Consider the following 20,802-nt stretch of genomic DNA (forward strand, 5'->3'; position numbering starts at 1 on the left):
AAGTAGGTGCTTTAGACCACTGAGCCATCTCACCAGCCCCAGTAATTACTTTTCAATTGTATGACCAATAACAAAAAAACCCAAAGAGAACATGCATGACCCAAACGACACAATGGTAAACTATACAATGTAATATGGTACTTTAATATAACTGAGAATATAAATTTAAAGTACATTTTGCTTCAGATAATATTTTATGGTAAGCAAACCAAGAAACTGGGGAAACATCTGCTTTACAACTTCTGGGATAACTGGTTTCTTTCTTTCTTTTTTTTTTTTTTTTTTTAATGTCTTTAGTATAGGGTCTACAGACTTGTAGCAATCCTTCCTGCTTTTCAGCCTCCCAAGCGCTGGGATTACAGGCATGTGCCACCATGCCCAGTCTCATTCACCATCTCAGCATGCCCCAGGGGTGGGGTCAGCATGGCATGACAGGGATCGAACCCTGGGCCCCTCTGTGTAAGCAAGTGCTTTAATCTGCTGAGCTAGCTGGCCGGCCCTATGGTTTCTTAATCCAAAATGACTGTTTAATTCAGAATGTAACACCACAATACTTCACATTAGAATGGTGTGATATAACAATTAAATTGAAAGGTACCCCCAAAAAATCTTTTTATTTTCTAAAAAACAGTCTTCTATTATCTAATACCTTTTAGTTTTAAACTCTAATATTATTTATTAGAGATTATCCTGCCATAAATAAAGTTATTTTCAATATTAGAAATCTACAGGTCATATACATAACATGAAATACCCTTCACAGTGTCTTTTAAATACTGCCTACATTTAATGCAATTAAAATAAGTATGGCACTGAAACCACAGGTTCTAGGAAAGTATCAAATACTTCTTCAAGACAGAGTCTCAGTATTACAAGAAAGAAAGTACCCCACTTCCCCAGCCCTAACAGAAGCACATGTAGGGTCAGGCTAACCTGTTTTTTTTATTTATTTTTATGTATTTGGTTGTTATAAGGTCTCACTGCACAGCTGGGACTCATAGTGATCCTCCTGTTTTCAGCCTCCCCAGCGCTGGGACTACAGGCGTGCGCCACCACATGGGGAGCTCAACCCAACCTGGGGGCAGGACTGCATGGCATGTGGTGCTGGGGTTTGAACCATGGTCCCTGCACTTGCCAAAGGTTGCCTAAGCAGGCGCTTTAGTATGCTCAGCTGTCTCGCTGGCTGCTAACCTGGTTCTGAGTCACTGCTGTCAGAAGAGCTGGAATCACTGCTGCTGCTTTCAGATCCAGTAGAACTGCTGCTGCTGCTGCTGCTGCTGCTGCTGCTGCTGCTGCTGCTGCTGCTGCTGCTGCTGCTGCTGCTGCTGCTGCTGCTGTTAGCGCTGCTGCTGCTGCTGCTGCTCTCGCTCAGGCGGGATCCAATTCCAAATGCCGTGACTGATGGAGACTTTTTAGCTATCAAATAGGAAAACATTAAAATGCTAACAGAAGAAAAAAAACATCAAAACCAAAGAGTTGCTAGGGCAATTTAAAAGCTGTCATGTACATTTTTTTTTTTAATTTTAAAGGGAAGAGAAAATAGATAAGACATTAGAAACAATACACAATGTTGAAAATACAAGATGACAGGTACTCAGCAGTAGTGGCTGGTCAGATTCAGATATAAACATAAAATTGGTCAAAGTAAAAAGTTTAAGCCTTAACTGCTGCCTTTAAAAATCTAATAGAAATTAGTGGTACAATCATCTTAGCTATTCTATATATATACATACATACATACATGATTTTTTTCCCTTTCTTTTTTCCTATCTTTTCTCCTTTCCCTCATCCCAAGGGTTTTTTCCTTATATTCAGTTTCTTTTTGTTCTACTATACCTGTTGTACCCTTCAGATTATTTACCCTTTCAGGTTCTTACACTAGGGAGACAATACGATGTTTACACATGTGGGTCTAATGTATTTCACTTATGAGTATGGCCTCTAGTTGCTCCATTTACCTACGAAATCCTCAAGTTTATCTTTCTTTATAGTTGAGTAATACTCCATTTATATTAAAATACTACATCTTTTTTATCCATTTCTCATTTGATGGGCATTTGGGTTGTTTCCATGATTTATCTATGACAAATTATGCTGCTATAAACATGGGTGCACATATATCTATAGTATGATGTTTTCAGTTCTTTTAGAAAAATACCCAGTAGGGGAATAGCTGGGTTGAATGGGATCTACTTACATTTTACCTGACGTTTTCCATAATTTAATTGATTGTTGACCTCCCGTAAGCGCTTTTCCAACTCTTGTTTCTTCTGGGAATGAATTTCTTCTTTGGACTTCGTTACTTTCTTATCTGTGTGATTTAGGAATTAAAAAAAAAAAAAGATGTGGAAAAACTAACACAAATAGCATACTAGACTCTTTGGCATAGGCAGAAACACCTACCATGGAGTTTTACTGGTCTTTTCCTTAGACATGCTGAGACATACTTTGCTAGCTCTCTTAGTGTTGATGGTTTTAGTGTTTCGAAGTCTATCTCCACCTCTTCAGGGTTGGAACTTTGCAGTGAGGGCTCTCGGGATTGTATTATATGAACTATGCGGGCCAGTTTGTCTCCAGGGAGCTTGTTTATATCTAAACTCAACTGCCTTTTCTCATCATAGCTCATAGGCTTAGCACTATCTTCGTCTTCAAATTTAGGAGTCAAGAATTCATATTTCTTCTTCGTTGGTTGGCTGTAATAAAATTACCTTTAGTCAAATTTTATTTATTAGTTTGTTAAGGGGTGGGCAAACAAAACAGGTCCCACTCCACCACTGAGCTACATTCTAGTGAAATTCATTTTAAATAATGTTATTCTTAAAAAATATTATTCTTTATACAAGCCATCTTAACAATACTTACTTGCTCTTGGACTTTTCCTTTAGTTGAAAATTTTTCTTTGGATTTTCATCGCTTTTATTAATATTTTCTCTTTTTTTTCTTTTTTTAGACTTTTCATTTTTTTTCTTTAGCTTACGGAAAGGTACTTGGGATAAAGCCTGTAGTTGTTGATGAACAGCTTTAAGCTAATAAAGAAAATATAAACTTTAAACATTTATGGCTCTAAATAATCAGAGACTCTAGAAAAAAAATTAAAGTACTCCAAAGCCTAGAGCATTTCTTGTGAAATTCATTTCATATATTTTCTTTAGGTGTTCATTTTACTTCAGAAATTCATTGTTTTGATGAATGTACATTAAGCTTCCAACACTACAATGTATTCAACCTATAAATCTAATTGAGGGCTGGTGAGATGGCTCAGTGGTCTAAAGTACCTACTTAGAACAAGCTTAGCAAAGCACACGGACCGTGGTTCAATCCCCCAGCACCACATGCCAGCCAGCCCCGCCCCCTGGTGGGCTGAGCTGGCCAAACACACACACACACACACACACACACACAAAATTTAAAAAAAAAATAAATCTAATTGAAGCATTCACCTAAAGCAGACCAAGATGACTAGGAGTGTATAGTTCAATGGTAGAGAGCTTCCCAGCAAATGTGAGGCCTGAGTTTGATTCTTAGTACTGCAAAAATAAATAAGAAAAATAAAAAGAGACCAATAATGATTTGCATTTCTAAGCCATTTTATTTATTTATTTATTTATTTATTTATTTGGTATAGGGTTTCACTATGCAGCTTGGACTTGTAGTGATCCTCCTGTCTCAGCCTCCCTAGCACTGGGATTACAGGCATGTGCCACCATGCCCAGTTTTGGTGACCTGCACAGCATATCCTGGGTTCTGGGGCTGGCATGGCATGTGGTACCGGGAGCTGAACTGAACCTTGTTGAGTACTCTCAATAGATTCACCAGGTCCTTGCACTCACCAGGCAGGTACGTAGACCACTGAGCTATCTCCCCAACCCCTCCATTTTAAATTGTTCAATCATTAATTTTTCAGGCCTGAGCTCAGAGCGGGTTAACATTTTATCACCAAAAAAAGCATATTAAATAAGATCTCATGCATAACATATCTCAGATTATGTCATAAATTAGTAAGAATCAACCACTTCATGTGACTAGGAATATACACAAGAGAATTCTACTTAAAAATAGAATTTTACAAGCATATATAAATTTGAGTTGGAAAGACTATGAAAAATTCTGTGAAATAAGTGAAAGATGTGAAATAAGTGAAGTTGCATTTGCTAAGCGCTCTCAATATAGTAACCTGGAATCTTTAAGAAGGTGGGGATGTAGCTCAGTGGTACAGCGTTTGTCTAGAATGTGTGAAGCCATGGCTTTGACCTACACTATTGTATACCCCCACAAACACACGTTTGGCATAAAGGCACACAATTGTAATCCTACTAATCAGGAGACAAGGCAGGAGGTTTGAAAGTTTAAGACCAGCGTGGGAAACAGAGAGAGATCTTGTCTCAAAATAAAAATACAGGGGCCGGGGAGATGGCTCAGTGGAATAAGCGCTTCCCTGGCAAGTACAAGGGCCTGAGTTCAATCCCTGGTTCCGCAAAAAAAAAAAAAAAAAAAAATTAAAAAAAATAAAAATAAAAACACAAAAGACCTGGGGATATAGCTTAGTGTTCCCTACGTTTAATTCCCAGTACCCACCAACAAACAAATGTAAAGCCTTAAAGAATTTTGTAATAGATCTGCTTTCAGAAATGAGATCAAAGTTTGTTCTAATAACAGTCAACTACCTGCTCTTGAAGCTTTGCAAGACGCTTAACTTGTTCGTCTTCAGAATCATCAGAAGAGTTATTTTCAGAGGAATCTTCACTACTGCTTTCTTTACTAAGGGTTTTCGTAGTGCCTGTTGTGATGGTACACACAGGAATACTCTCAACAGGTTCATCAGGAATTCTGGCAAAATGCATTTCAAAAACATCCTATGATGGAAAATTAGACCGTTAAAGTATTCTTTATTTATTGCAGCACTAACATCATTTCCAAAAAATTTTGTTGTCATATTTTGACCAGAATTTTTAAAAGACATACCAAGGTTATACATTTATTTGCTTGCCAACTTTGGGAGCTTTTTTCCAAACAAGATAGCCCCAACTTATAAGCAGATTTTCTTTCAGGAACTCTACTGTTAGAGCATCATTCTGCCCTCCACTGGCCTACATTCTGATGCCCTGGACCTTCTTTTGATTGGGACTTTCTCCAATCAACCCCATCTCAGAAGTCTATAGGCCTGTCTTCACACTATGCCTCATTTCTTTTGTATCACAAATAGCTTAATTAAAAGATTTGCTATTAATGGATAAAATAACTCAAAAGACAAAGGTACAGTTCATAAATTACAAACCGGGGATATAGCTCAATGACGTAAGCGCCTGCCTAGCAAGTGCAAGATCCTGAGTTCAATCCCTGGTACCGTCAAAAAAAAAGAAAAAAAAGTTTATAAATTACTCTGTACTATATAAAAATCTATTATTGTATTTTAAATGATAGTTCTAAAATTTTTTAACTTTTAACACAGGAAAATTACATTTTTTCCTAAGTTTTTCATAATTTTTATATTAATAAATTTTTCATAAGGAAAGCTCACCTGAAGCATTCTAGCCATAGTCACAACTTCATTATCTGGAGAATTATATTTGTAGCAATTCATGAACATTAATCGAATGTCTGCAGCAAATTCACAGGCATCCTTATATTCTTGGTTGTCCATTTTCTTCTAAATTAAGGAAAAAATCACAGGATTCACAAACAATATAGTTTAAGTCAACAACTAAGCATCCCTATTTGTTTATTATATTATGACAAGATTCAGAAATACAGGAGAATGTAGAAAACAAAACAATTACCTACAATATTTTAAAAAACTTAGAATTATACTGTTTCACACTGTTAAACTGAAAAAACTCCAGTAAGTTTTGACAAATAAAGAAAAGGAAGAAGGCATTCCAAACAAAGAAAAAGATAGGAATGAAATCAGAAAGGCAGGAAAAGTGTCATCAGATTGTCTTGAGTAGGAAAAGTGATAGCAAAAAAGTGGTAAAAGAGTAATCTCCTTAAATCATTCTTGATCACCTGAATGAAAGCTTTATATAAAATCTGTTGAGCCAGGGAAATAGCTCAGTAGAGTAAGCGCTTGCCTGGCAAGTGCAAGGGCCTGAGTTCAATCCTGGGTTCCATAAAAAAAAAAAAAAAAAGTTAACAGCCATACATATTTTGGGCTGGCGAGATGGCTCAGTGGTCTAAAGCACCTACTCGGAACAAGCTTGGCAAAGCACAGGGACCGCGGTTCAATCCCTCAGCACCACATGTCAGCCAGCCCCGCCCCCTGGTGGGCTGAGCTGCCCCCCCACAATAAATAAATAAATAAATAAATAAATAAATATTTAAAAAAAATAAAATCTGTTGAGAATGACAAGATGTCAAAAATAAAGATTAAGGGGCTGGGGAGATAGCTCAATGGAATAAGGGCCTGCCTGGCAAGTGCAAGGTACCGAGGTCAATTCCTGGTGCAAAAAAAGCCCAAAGATGAATATGAGTATGAATTGTACTTTTAAATATTCTTTTTTAAAAAACATATTTGGTACAGGATCTACAAGGTCTACAGGGGTTCACTATGTAGATCAGACTCACAGTGATTTTCCTGTTTTCAGCCTCCCAAGCACTGGGATTACAGGCATGTGCCACCACACCCACTCTCAATGGCTGTCTCAGTGTGCCCCAGGGGTGGGGCTGGCACAGCATGCCAGGGATCAAACCCCAGCTGCTGTGCTCTGCCTAAGCAGGTGCTTTAGTCTGCTGAGCTATCTGGCCAGGCCTTATATTTTTAGGTAGTTGCATATAAAAGGAATAGAAGAGTGGAGGTAGACTAGCTAATGAAAACTAGCCCTTCAAACTAGCAAGAAGGGCTGGCAAGATAGCTCAGCTGACTAAGCACCTGCTTAGGCAAGCTCAGGAACCGAGGTTCAATGCCTGGCAACACACGCCCCGCTGGCCCCGGCCCTGGGTGTGCTGAGCTGAGTCTGGCCATGGCAGCTCATGCCTATAATCCCAGCTCTGGGGAGGGTGAAAACAAAAGGATCACTACAAGTCTGAGCTACATAGTGAGACCCTGTGCCAAATACATTTAAGAAAAGAAAAGAAAAACTAGCAAGAAAATTCTAGAGACTACTGGACAAAATGTGCACATTAAGGAACAATTCACAAATATGAAAGGCCAGTAAACAAATGCAACACACCAATCCTCACTGGAAAGTAAGGAAATGCAAAACTGAAACATCAAACATAACCTACCAATCAGATCACTGTCAATTGAAGGACTCCAAAGAACTAGATTTTCTAGTTATTGAAATCCTGCAATAGCCTCTTAACCAGTCTGCAAACTGATACTAGAGAAACTTTATAAAAGTCAAATATAGACTGGAGAGATAGCTCAGTGGCTTAAGCACCTGTCTGGCAAATTCAAGGTCCTGAGTTGAATTCCCTGCTACGGAGAACAACAAAAAAAAAAAATCAAATATAAGGACATAATTTTCATGTTTAATGGCAGCAGCTGTTGGCTTCTTTCCATTAGTCTTTCTTAAAAAACCCATATTTCCTTCTAGTTTCACCTTTGCCCGGGTTTCCTTCATATTCCCCATGCATTTCAAGTTGGACCAAATATAGTATTCTGAATGTTTTCTTCATCTCATGGCCATTCTATAAATTGTCTCCCCTGCCTAGAACATTCTGTAACTTATCAAAGTCTTATTTATCCTTTAAGATTTGGTTCAGATTTGTTATAAGTCAGATAATGCTTTATGACATCTGAATCTAAGTTACTATAGAGAGAAAATTAAGATAGTACTATTTTGAAAACATACTGACTACAAATACTTTCAGAACTTAAAGGCATGGTCTTGACACTCAAAGTGCTAAGTTCTAGTTAAAATGAATAAAATCAAATGTACGACTAGAGGGCTGGTGAGATAGCTAGGTGCTCTAACGCACCTGCTTAGGCAAGTTTAGGCAAACAGCCAGGGACCACGGTTCCATCCCCAGCACCACAGGCTATGCCAGCCCTGCGCCTAGGTGGGCTGAGCTGGCCACAAAAAAGTACAACTAGAGAGAAAAGAAAGACAGGTTACCTATGAAGGGATGACAAACAAACCAATAGTACATAACATGAATAGATGTCTTGAATGTCTTCCAAGTGGGAAGAGGGAAGATTGCCATTTTAGAATTATATAATAATCACTTGAGAATAAGGGCAGAGTATAGTTATTACTAGGCATAGTGGCACACACTGATAATCCTAGCCTCTCAGTGCTGAGGTAGGAGGATCACAAGTTTGAGGCAGCCTGGGCAACTTAAGTCGTATCTTGTCTCAAAATGAAATTTTTTTTTAAAAGGGCTGGGGATATAATTCAGTGTAAAGACCTTAACATGTACAAGGCTCTGGGTTCAATCCCTAGTACTGAAAAAAAAATAAATATAGATTCTGACATGTTAATAATAAACATTATGCTGTTGATTAAAAAAAGACAACTGAAAGAAAAATCAAACATCTAGAAAGAATCAAGAATAGAGAATACAATGAGTAGTTGTTTGGGAGGTGGGCTGAGATACTAAATAATTTTAAAGATGTTATATAGTTCTCTATCCTTTGAAATAGTTACTGATAAAATTAATATACATAAAATACTGTACATGAAATTTTCCAATGATTTAAAGCTTCCAGCCAGGCTTGATGGTGCGCACCTATAATTCCAGCACTTGAAAAGCTGAGGCAGGAGGATCACTGAAAGTTCAAGGCCACCTTGGGCTACATAGTGAATTCAAGGCCAGTCTGAACTATATAGTGAGACCCTGTCTCAAAATAACAACAATCAAAACAAAACAAACAATTTTTTTTTTCAAATCAGCAAATAAGATAGTATACCAATGCAAGAGAAGATATCTTCCCCCTAATAAAGAGGATAAATGTCTTACCTGCATAAGGCATAAATGTCTTAACAAAAACAAAGGACCTTTTAAAAAGCTGGAATCATGTAATTATTAAAAAATATTCCCAAAGAAGATGGGCATGTTACTACATACCTATAATCCAAGCTACTTCAGAAGCTGAAGCAGGAGGACCACAAGTTTGTGGGTAGCCTGGGCAACTTAGTGAGATCCTGTCTCAAAAATGACAGAATGTGCTAGGGGTGTAGTTCAGTGGCAGGGCCCTGCCTTCAATCTCAGGACAAAACAAAAACCAAAAAACAACAACAAAAAATCTTGAAGAATGTGAAACAAGAAAATGTCCATTTACAAGAATGAAAATTCAGAGTACAGAGCACATTACATACTACACTGCAAATATTATGATAAAGGAGAATGAATGTGTTCACATGAGAATCACTGTTTCAATAATTTGCTTTAGGTGATATGTTCTGGTGATTACATTTTCTTCCCCTTTTTCTGAGTTTTGCAATGATAGATTTCTTTCTTTCTCTTTCTCAGACAAATTCTAGCTATGTTGCCCAGGCTGGCATCAAACTCCTGGGCTCAAATGATCCTCCTGTCTTAGTCTCTAGAGGAGCTAGGATTATGGGTATGTTCCACATGTCCAGCTGGATGAATTATTTTTATATCAAGAAAAGAACTGAGGGCCTGGGAGATGGCTCAGAAGAATAAGCGCTTGCCTGGCAAGCGCAAGGGCCTGAGTTCAATCCCCACAAGGGGAAAAAAAAAGACCTGAGGGGTAGGGAGATAGCTCAGCGGGCTAATCTCCTGCCTGGCAGGCTCAAGGCCCTGAGCCTGATCCTTAGTACCATGTGCCGTGAGGGCCCCGGAGTCCCAGATGTGACATGTGGGACCCAAAACCAGGTGTGGTGGCACACACCTGTAATCCCAGTGCTGGGAAGGCCAAGACAGGAGGATCATTATGAATCTGAGCTACATGGTGAGACTGTATACCAAATTAATTAATTAATTTAGAAAGAAAATAATTGAGCTGGGCATGATGCGTACCTGAAATCTCTACATTTGGGAGGCTGAACAGAGGCTTGAGAGTTTGAGGCCAGCCTGGGCTACATAGCAAGGACCTACCTCTAAAAATACAAAACAAAACAAAATTATCAAGAAAAAGAAAATAAGTTCTTCCTATTAAGACAATACTTGCCTTAATAGTTCCAAGATCCATTGGATTTTTGACAATGTCATAGTAGTTATGTAGTCCCAAAGCGTCAACATCAACAGGATTATAAAACGGCCACGCGTACGAAACATGTTTCTTGGAAAACATTTCTTTAAGAATTTCATTACAGTGCTTTAGTTGTTCAGTTATTTTATTCCTCTTTTCAACTTTACAATGTTGCTGAGAATCTGGCAAAACATTTTTCGACTCATTTTCTTTTATTGGTGGCGTTCTGGCCAGTTTCTTTTCCATAGGTGGTGTAGAAGATTCATGACTTGTTGTAACTGCAGAGGTGGTAGGAGTTGTTGTGTCTGCTTTTCTCTTCACACCCCTGGTGGCCTAAAGGGAAACAATTCAAGGACAGAAAGCTGCACTTCCACAAAAGCTATACTTAAGGAGCTAGTCATCAAGGAAGGAAAATGGAGGGGGCTAGGGGTGGTGTGCACTTCTGCGATCCCGCAATCTGGAGGCTGAGGGTGGAAGATCACGACCATTTCAAGGCCAGCCTTAGATCACAAAACAAGACCATTCTCAAAATCAAAACAAAACATAAGTAAAAAGGAAAAAGGCAATGTAGGAAATTTGTACATGTCGTGGTCAATGCATGTATTAAATGTTAAAGATTAATTTCTCTTTTATAGGCAAAATAAATAGCTCTAATGATTTTTTCCCACATTCTAAAGAATTATCTCATACAAGTTCTTAGGGAAAGAGAAAAAAATCAAAGTCATGGTTATACAAAAGGTTTATGAATATCTGAAATAAATTAGGGTACACATATAAAAAGTAAAACTATGGGTGAACAACTTTTGATCTTAATGCTATCAAGATTAAACAGTTTAAATTATATCAAAGAGGGGCTGGTGAGATGGCTCAGTGGTCTAAAGCACCTACTTAGAACAAGTTTAGCAAAAACACATAGGCCGCGGTTCAATCCCCCAGCACCACATGCCAGCCAGCCCCGCCCCCTGGTGGGCTGAGCTGGCCACACACACACACACACACACGCAAAAATAAATAAATAAAAATTAAAAAATAAATAAATAAATAAATTATATCAAAGAATCTCTACAATTTACTTAGCATTCTTGGTCTCTGTTCACAAGATGCATAAAGGTAGAAATAATATGACAAAATTTTTGTATGCTCAAGATGAATTTTGTTTATCAACTTAAATGAAAGTGGAAGCCAAACACAGTGGCTTGTATTGTAACTTCCAGTATTTTGGGAGGCTGAGGCAGGAGGATTGCAATTTTGAGCACAGCCTGGGTTATTTAGCGACTTAGTGAGGCCCTAAAAAAATAGAGGATTGCATCTCCCCATACTAAACAAAACAAAAACAAAAAGATCCAAAAGAAAGCACCATCATCCTGGGTTACACAAAATATTTTAAGAACTAATGATTTAAAAACTGTAATAAACTTACCTGGACCACAGTTTGTGAGCTCGAGTGGAGTAAAGCTCCTTGTGCCAAGTTCAAGGGAAATATGGACATCTCAGGAAGTGCTGAGGGAAACTTTTGCTGCTTAAATACAATTTCTGTTGCTCTGGGGGATGGTTTTTCTTTAACAGAAGAAACGGATACATTCTTTTGAGTGCCTGAAAAAGTGAACAAAGTCAAATACTTGAGTAAGCATAAAATACCATTCTTTCTTTTTTTTTTTTTTTAAAGTTTATTTATTTATTTATTGTGTGTGTGTGGCCAGCTCAGCCCACCAGGAGGCAGGGCTGGCTGGCATGTGGTGCTGGGGGATTGAACCGCGGTCCCTGTGCTTTGCTAAGCTTGTTCTAAGTAGGTGTTTTAACCACTGCGCAATCTCACCAGCCCCAATACCATTCTTTCTTAATTCTAATCCTGGTTTTTAGAAAAACATTTATTTGAGTATTTACTCTAAACACAACAGCAACATTTCATTCTTAGCGACGGGATCTATTGGCGATGAGGGCCTTATCAGTGCAGAACACAGTTAGAACCTATGCTGGAAACAGTAATAACATCCAGTATGATTTATTGGATGCCTGTCTGATAAACAGCACTGTGTGACAGGAAGCCTGGCTTTAACTCCATTATCAGTGCAATCCTCTCTCCTCTTGCATAGTAACCAGCCTTGAGACAAGGCTTAGCAGACTGAAAGGATATATTGTACCAACATAATAGGATGTAGAAGAACTTCCGTCTCCTTTGAGGGATTTTATATTCATATATATGAGAGATTAAAGAAAGATCAGATGAAGAGGTGACATAAATGATTTAACTCTCTTCGCTTACCCTTCTTTATTTTTTCTTTGCCCACAACTTGTTCTTCTTGTGGCATCTGAGATAATTTCTGCATAAACAACTTCTCCAGAGCTTGTGCCATAAGAACAACATCATCTCCAGGCTAGAAATATGTTAAATATTGCATAGGATTTTAAAAAAATTCAGGCCGACTTATAAAAACAGCGATATAGTAGTTCTAGACATTAGTTATTTCTTCTAAATTAAGTTTAGAAAATAGTGAACATTAAATTCTAACATCAGGGCCAGCCAGATAGCTCAGCGGACTAAAGCGCCTGCTTAGGCAGAGCACAGAGGCGGGGGTTTGATCCCCGGAGTGCTGTGCCGGCCCCACCACCGGGCGCACTGAAAGGGCGATTAAGACTGGCGTGGTGGCACATGGCTGTAATCCCGGCACTTGGGAGGCTGAAAACAGGAGGATCACTAAGTCTAGTCTACACAGCGAGACCCTGTAGACCCTGTCCTAAATATAAATAAGTAAATAAATAATAAATAAATAAATTCTAACAGAATTTATTCTGTTATCCTACCTCTTCAACTTCTAAAAAGGACCAGAATACCTCTCTCAGTATCAGAAGTATAATCCAACCAATCCTATTAATACAAGGTAATACATACAAGAATTTCTACTCGTCAGTAGGTTAAAATGAAATGCACTTATTAATGGGTGGAGTACTTCATTGTTTAACTAGAAGCAATTATTACCTTACATATAACACTAAAGTGTTGACTCAATTTAAAAATCTTAACTATCATATTAGAAGTCTTTCTTATACTTTTATTTTACTGCTCAGAAAAAAAAATGTTAAAAAGCAACAAACTAAACCAAGAACATTTATTTCTAAGTTAGGTAGCTAAGGAAAATTATTGAACTTTGTTTTAAAGTGTTAAATGTATAAGAACACTTTAGAATTACTTTGTAACAGGGATTGAACTCAGGACCTAGCGCTTGCCAGGCAGGCATTTATGCAGCTCAGCTACCTCCCTGGCCCTAGCTTTTAAAGATCAAATTAAATGGCACTTATAACCATTGATACTGATTTTTTTAAAAACTCACATAAGTTAACAGAATTAAATCTTTTAAATATACAAGGCAACACTGATAGTAACCTTGGGAACCAAGTCAAAATTTGTTACATTTCAGTATGACTAATAAGCGATTTTTGTATACATTCCAAATACTTAGATTTCTCCTATCTAAATGGAATATAATGGGCCAGGGGGATAGCTCAGTAGAATAAGTGCTTTCCTGACAAGCACAAGGTCCTGAGTTCAATCCCTGGTTCCGGAAAAAAAAAAAAAAAAAAAAATCGAATGTAAGTCTTAAAATACTGAAATACCATGAAACAGATAAAAAAGGATAAGATACCATGGAAAACAGGAATACTAAATGGAAGAAAAACTAAATACATAGTCCATTTTCACAGATGAGAACAAATGTGAAGACTAAGGTAAAAATGTCCATATATGAAGTGCGATTGAAATGTTTAAGGTTAAAAAGCTTTATCACAGTAAAAGACATAAAGGATACTCTGCCATTAAACTCTCCTCACTTAGAACACACTTACACAATCACGCTTGTCACTTTCTAAAGCAGTTCTGGCAGTCCTCTTTTGTAAGTATCCTTAGCTGAGCTGTCAGACCTGCTTCCATATCCTGAACTATCTCAAAACATTTACCTTTCTGGGTCACTTTGCCTGTGGGGGGACCGAGGAGATGGCTCAGTAAAATAAGCACTTCCCTGGCAAGCACAAGGGCCTGAGTTCAATCCCTGGTTCCGCAAAAACAAAAACTTTGCCTGTGGGGATGACGGAAGTTGCAAGGAGCCAGATCCAGTGAGCAGGTAAGCACAGTGGGCTGGGGACATGGTAAATAAACCTTTGGATGAGCCTGCTTTCCTATTTTTGGCACTTGGAAGTGGTGCTCACTGTATTTTTGATCAGGCCTTGTAAAAACTCATAAAAGAACACTTCTAGAGCTGCTTCACACTGTGGCAAGGACAACGGGATAAGAGTACATGGAACTGAAAGGCAATTTCCTAAGAAAGACTAAAGGTAAGAGGAGGTGCCTGTTTGTGCCTGGTAGCACCCGGCTATAATCCAGAATAAAGAAGGCTGAAGGACAGGAGTGGGAGTTCACAGCTAGCCTTAACTACACAGAGAGTTTAAGGCCAGCCTGGATGACATAACAAGACTTTATATCCTCCTCAAAATAAAGCTATATAGTATTTCATTTTTCAAAAACACTGTGCTATTACAGCTACTCAGGCAAAAAGTCAGCAAAATAGACTGAACAAATGTTGATGTGTGGAAATTACAGAAACCAGTAAATAACATTATCTTCAAATATATGTAAAGTAGTCCAAATTGAAATTTGAATTTTGAAATATGTATACTTACTTATACATCTTTCTCCTATATGTAAAAGCAATGGGTTAATAGTATAAGTCTTACATACCTTGTTATATAAATAACAGTTTGAGAACATTACATTGAAGTCTTCTATACATTCTGAAGCCTTCACATAATATTTATTCTCCAATCGCTTCTTAATTGTATTTAAATCCATTGGGTTTTTAATAATGGTATAATAATCCTATTGATTTGAAGAAATTATAAGTATTAAAATGAATTCACAAATATTAGTACAAAAAGAAATTTAATTAACTCAACAGAGCTACTGATCACCTTTAAAAGCTATAATGTGGAAAACAGTATGGAAATTCCTCAAAAAGACAGGACTAGATATTTGACCCAGCTCTTTCTCTTCTTGACATCTTTCCAAAAGAATTAAAAGCATCAGAGTCTGTAACAGCTAAATCATGGTAACAGCCCAAATGGCCACCAACCAATGATGGAGAAAGAAGAGGTGGAGCACTGCTCTGCCATAGTGGAGGATAAACTGGAGGTGTTCATAGGTAAGTGGATGTACCCTGAGACCATACACTTAAGTAAAATAAATCTAATACATATGTGTAAATACTGAATTGTTGGGGCTGGTGAGATGGCTCAGTGGTCTAAAGCACCTACTTAGAACAAGCTTAGCAAAGCACAGGGACCACGGTTCAATCCCCCAGCACCACATGCCAGCCAGCCCTCTCCCTGGTGGGCTGAGCTGGCCACACACACACACACACACACACACACACACAAATTAAAAAAAAATACTGAATTGTTTCTCTGGTGTGAGAAATTGAAAGTGTAAATACGGACCCAAATGCATAATAGATACTGTGAAAAAGGAAGAAAATATAACAGTGTGAAAAGGAATTAGGTAGGGAAAGGAGGAAAGAAAGGAAAAGAAAAAAATGAGAAAAGGGAAAAATGGAAACAAAGCGTTCGTAAATAAGGGGAGGAAGAGGTTTTGAAGGGAGGGTAGGAGAATAAAGAAAAAGAGGAATGGAGTTACATATATCATGTATAGATATAAATTCCCTATGATGAGTATTGTTATTATGTATACCTAAAATGTATCAATAATAAAAATAATTCCATCTGACACATCTACACCTCTCCTAATGATATTCCTGAAAGAATTAAAGACATAGTTTTAAAATCAAAATGATTAAAGACTGAGTGTGTTGGCACATGCCTATAATTCTACTACTTGGGAGGCTGATGTGGGAAGACCATCATGAGTTCAAGGCCAGCCTGGGCTACCTGAGTTCAAGACCAGCCTGAACTACATAGGAAAACTCTGTCTCAAAAAACAAAAACAAAAAGAATGAAAGACACTCTTACTACAGTGATATAGTGGGCCACTGAAAAAATTAAAGACATCTTTTAAACAAAAGAATTAAAAACTGAGTGTGAGTGTGATGGGGTATCACTAAAATCCCAGCACTCAGGAGGCTAAGACAGGAGGGTCACAAGTTCAAAGCCAGCCTGGCCTGCCCAGTGAGTTCAAAACTAGCCAGAACTACACAGTAACACCTATCAAAAAACCAAATGGACCTACAAAAAAAAAAAAAAAAAAAAAAAAAAAAAAAAAAAAAAAAAAAAAAAAAAATTAAAGATATCTTACTGGGCCGGGGAGATAGCTCAGTAGAATAAGTGCTTGCCTGGTAAGCTCAAGGACCTGAGTTCAATCCCCAGTACCGAAAAAAAAAAAAAAAGATATCTTACTATAGTGATATATGCATATTCATGTCTATAATAGCACAACTCATTAAATCTAAGCTTCTACAAATAACCCTAGCTTCCATCAACAAAAACATACAAAGTGGAATATTCTTTAGCCATAAGGAATAAAATCATGTCATTTGGGATCATAATACTAAGTGAAATAAATCAGACATAAAAAATTAAATATTGCATGGTTTCTATTATATAATAAACCTAAAATATAACTCAGTGAATGCATAAAAACAAGGGAGAGATGATAGGAAATAAGATAATAAGACTTCCAGAGACAGGGCAGGGAATCAAGGGGAGAGGAAAGGAGGGGAGGGGGTAAAGGGAGCAAAGATAATCGGGATATCCTACATGCATGCACCAGTGTCCAAAAAGAAGAGAACTTTTCTGTATTGCACTTATACATGAGCAAACAGGAGGAGGAAGAGAGGGCAGGGGGAGAAGAGGGGCAGTTGCAGGTGCCAGCCTAAGTAAAAACATCATGAAAATAAATTTAGCATAAAATAAATGCAAGTATATATATATATATATATATATATATATATATATATATATGGATATGATGCTAGAGACTGGTTATTTCTTACAAGATTTACAGGATTCTTCTTTCTTAAATTAACAGAATTACAAGACACAACTCACAGGTAACTTCAGTTTCACAGCATCCACAGGCTGTTGAAAAGGCCAGGAAAAACCATGTTTCCACAACGCCTTCAGAACCACTTTGTGCAGATACTGTAGCTGATTTGTCAGTCGCCCATTTTTCTTAGGGTTGATATACTCTGGTGGAGGTGGGTTAACAAAGGCTGTTTGTCGACTTGGCAGGGACATTGCTAACTGCTTCAAATCCAGAAACTAATGCTCTCTACGAGTATATGTCCTGAAAAAGAAAAGAATGAGAACCTTAGGAACACCAAACTTCATTTTGTCTCTGCTTTCCTGGTACTTGGGACTAAAGCCAGACCACACTGAGCTGCACCCCCAGCCATTCCTATGTGCCCATCTTGAGACAAGGTCTCACTAATATGCCCAGATTAGACTGGAACTAGTGGTCCTCCAGCCTCCCTCTCCCAGGTAGCTACAGGAACAGGGTGCATTACTTCACCTCTAGCTTGACTAAAAATGGTTTTCATAACTGAAAAGATTTAATGGTAAGAGATTTATCATATGATAGATTAAGAGAAAATAACATTCTATTTAAAACACACTTAAGACCAGAAAAAAGAAGCCAACAATAAATTGAATTTTATTTATTTTTTGGTATCTAGACTCGAACTCAGGACCTTGCACTTGCCAGGCAGGCAGTTGCGCCACTGAGCTATATCTCCAACCCACAAATGAAATTTTAAATAAATACCAACATATTCCTAAGTAGAGTGTTTCATTTATGTGTACTTTCACCTAAGATAGGTTAAATTCAATATTTCACAGAATTTCTCTCTACTTTTCAAAACACAAAACCGAGATTTTAGCAGGAAGAGTCTATAAATTCCTGGCTAAAGAAACAGCAAGGAATGTTAAACATATCCTTAGTATACAAGTATCCTATAATTGTTAGTTTAATGAAGAGAGAAAAATAAAGGATTTTCTGGCTAATTTTTCTTTTTCCTGGCTAGTTTAAATGTATTTTAAAAAAACATTCACTCAGGACAGTGGCATGTCCTTGTCATCTCAGCTACTCCAGTCTGGGCAACTTAGACCCTGTCTCAAACAGCAGAAGGTCTAGGACAGTGGTGTTGAACCCAGGGCACACGGGCCACAGTGGGCTGTTTGCATCACTAAAAGTTCCAAGAAGTTCACCATCACTGATCTAGGATGTAGCTCACTGGTCATGTGGAGGCCCTCAAAGCAATCGCCAGCACCAAAATATATGCATACATGCACACATACATACGCACACATAGGTGCATGCGCTCATTGCACAGGGACTCGGAGAGTAGCTCAGCTGTACAGTGTGCTTAGCATGAGCGAGATCCCGGGTGAAAGCCTCACAGTGAAAATGAAAGTAAAGTTAAAAATGGGGGGGGGGGGGCAAGGAGAATGAATCGGCTGCAAGCATTCTGATATGTTATAAATTTGTCTAAGGTGATACCGTAGAAAGACTTTAAGGAAGAAAATATAGGAGGCAAAGAAGGCTTTAGGTGGGAAGAAGGTTGGTATGGTTGTTTTTTTGGCTGTATTTTGAGATAGGATCTCGAAAAAGGAAGAGTAGTATTAAAAAAAGAAGCAGACAAAGGCTAGATTACATAGACTTGGCAATGGTAAGAACTTCAATTTTATTTTCTAAATATAGGCCAAGAAAATATTGACGAGAGCAGGGCTGAAACAGGTCAGTAAAAGGCTTCTAAACTAGTCCAGGCAAAAGCAGAGACAGCACGCGATTTGACTGGAGCCGTTGTCATCCTTGCTCATTTTCTTCCCCCAAACCTCTCTTTTCACCAGATACTTGCACTACTGCTCAAGGCAAACCCTAAACACCTTCCTTCCTTCTTTCCCTCAAGACTCCTCCATACCACCTGCCAATCTCTTGTGAAATCCTTTTCTTCCACCTCCAGAATAAATCTCACATTTCCATTACTGTCCCCACTGTGACCCTCATCTCAGTACACATCTTCCCCCACAACTAGCATCCAAACTAGCCTGGGGGGCCAGGGAGATGGCTCAGCAGAATAAGCGCTTGCCTGGCAAGTGCAAGGGCTTGAGTTCAATCCCCGCTTCCGCCAAAACAAACAAACAAACAAACAAACAAAGTAGCCTGGGGCCTCCAGAATGGGTCTGGAGCACTATTTCTTCAATCTCATCTATTTTCTCATATTTCACAAAATTTTTACTTCTTTTCCACAATGATCTTCTTTCCTTTTCTCACCCAGAATCCTGTCATTTCATCAGTTATTCCTTTATTGCCACTGCTATGCTTCTTTTTTTTTAGATTAGGAAGGCCTTCCTCTAAGATTATCTCATACTCTTTTATCCAATATAGAAATCCTAGCCAACACAATTAGATTAAAAAAAAATTGGAAAGGAGATTGTTATCTGTTGGTGATATAATACATATCTTAAAAAACTTAAAGACTTCAACACCAGAAATAAGTATAGTAAAGGAACGACAAACAGCTGGTAGGACTGTCAATGCATCCAGTCCAACAGAAACGTCTAATGTAAGACACATATGTAATATAGAATTTTCTAGTAGCAATATTTTAAAAATGAAAAGAAATATGTGAAATAAAATACTCTTAAAAAGGTTTAAAAAAAACCTTAAAGACTAATAAAAAATCTTTAAGGACCAATGAATGAATTCAATAGTTAAAAGATACAAAATCAGGGTTGAGGAGACAGCTCAGCAGTCTAAGTGCCTGCCTGGCAAGCACAAGGACCCAGGTGTGATCCCTGGTACCCATGCTGTGCTGGCCTCAGAACCCCGGGCATGCTGTGTGGGTCACTGAAATCGGGTGTGGTGGTGCACACCTGTCATCTCAGCACTGGGGAGGCTGAGTCAGGAGGATCACTATGAGTCCAAGCTGCATAGGATACCCAGTGCCAAATAAATAAACAAATAAATAAAGATTTTTAAAAAAATTTTAAAAGGATGCAAAATCAACATAATAAAAAAATCAGTTCCACTTCTATCCATAAAACCAAGCCATCTGAAAAGGAGGTCTGAGGTTTCTCTCGGGTACAGCACTTAGCTAGCACCCGGGGGGCCTTGTGTTTGATCCTTAGCACTGCAAAAAACACAGTGAAGTAAAATGCTTTGGAATAAACTTAACCAAAGAATTTAAGGATCTGTACACTGAAATCTATAAGATGCTGATGAAATAAACTGAAGAAAACACAAAGATACCCATGCTCACAGACTCTATGAATTAATACTGTGAACATATTCATACTAACCAAAGTGATACACAAATTCAGTGCAATCTCTATCAAACTTTCCATGGCACTTCACGCAGAAAAAAGAAAAAAGTCCTAAAATCTGTACGGAGGCAAAGTGGCAATCATTTATTTATCGTTGACCTAAAAATGGACAGGACCAATGGAACAGAATAGAGAAGCCAGAAATCAATCCATGCACATAAGGTCAGTTATGACCTGAACAATCTTGGACAAAAATAAACAATGAGGAAAAGGAAAAGAAGGTCTCTTCAGTAAATGGTGCTAGAGAAAACAGGAAATCCATATACAAAAGTAAAATTGGACTTTTTAAAATACCATAAATAAAAATTAACTCAAAATGAATGACTTAGGGGCCGGCCAAATAGTTCAGTGGATTGAAGTGCCTGTAAGCAGGGGCTGGGGGCTCG

The 20,802-nt window shown here is 38.0% G+C and overlaps 1 protein-coding gene across 1 annotated transcript in view; it reads right to left on the bottom strand.

Moving 5' to 3' along the window:
* The window catches only part of Brdt (bromodomain testis associated), a 55,020-nt gene that overhangs the window by 27,191 nt on the left and 7,027 nt on the right, over nt 1–20,802 (bottom strand). Inside the window, exons 2-12 of the mRNA XM_023720301.1 lie at nt 17,141–17,378; nt 14,823–14,960; nt 12,357–12,468; nt 11,514–11,686; nt 10,073–10,426; nt 5,519–5,647; nt 4,665–4,853; nt 2,863–3,026; nt 2,404–2,693; nt 2,198–2,311; nt 1,192–1,416 (exon numbers count right to left, since the gene is read on the bottom strand). Coding sequence (XP_023576069.1) covers nt 1,192–1,416; nt 2,198–2,311; nt 2,404–2,693; nt 2,863–3,026; nt 4,665–4,853; nt 5,519–5,647; nt 10,073–10,426; nt 11,514–11,686; nt 12,357–12,468; nt 14,823–14,960; nt 17,141–17,329 — 2,077 coding nt within the window. The 5' untranslated portion in view covers nt 17,330–17,378. The remainder of the gene's footprint in view (nt 1–1,191; nt 1,417–2,197; nt 2,312–2,403; nt 2,694–2,862; nt 3,027–4,664; nt 4,854–5,518; nt 5,648–10,072; nt 10,427–11,513; nt 11,687–12,356; nt 12,469–14,822; nt 14,961–17,140; nt 17,379–20,802) is intronic.

The sequence above is a fragment of the Octodon degus genome, unplaced genomic scaffold (assembly GCF_000260255.1).
Source record: "Octodon degus isolate 3935 unplaced genomic scaffold, OctDeg1.0 scaffold00074, whole genome shotgun sequence".
Lineage (NCBI taxonomy): Eukaryota > Metazoa > Chordata > Mammalia > Rodentia > Octodontidae > Octodon > Octodon degus.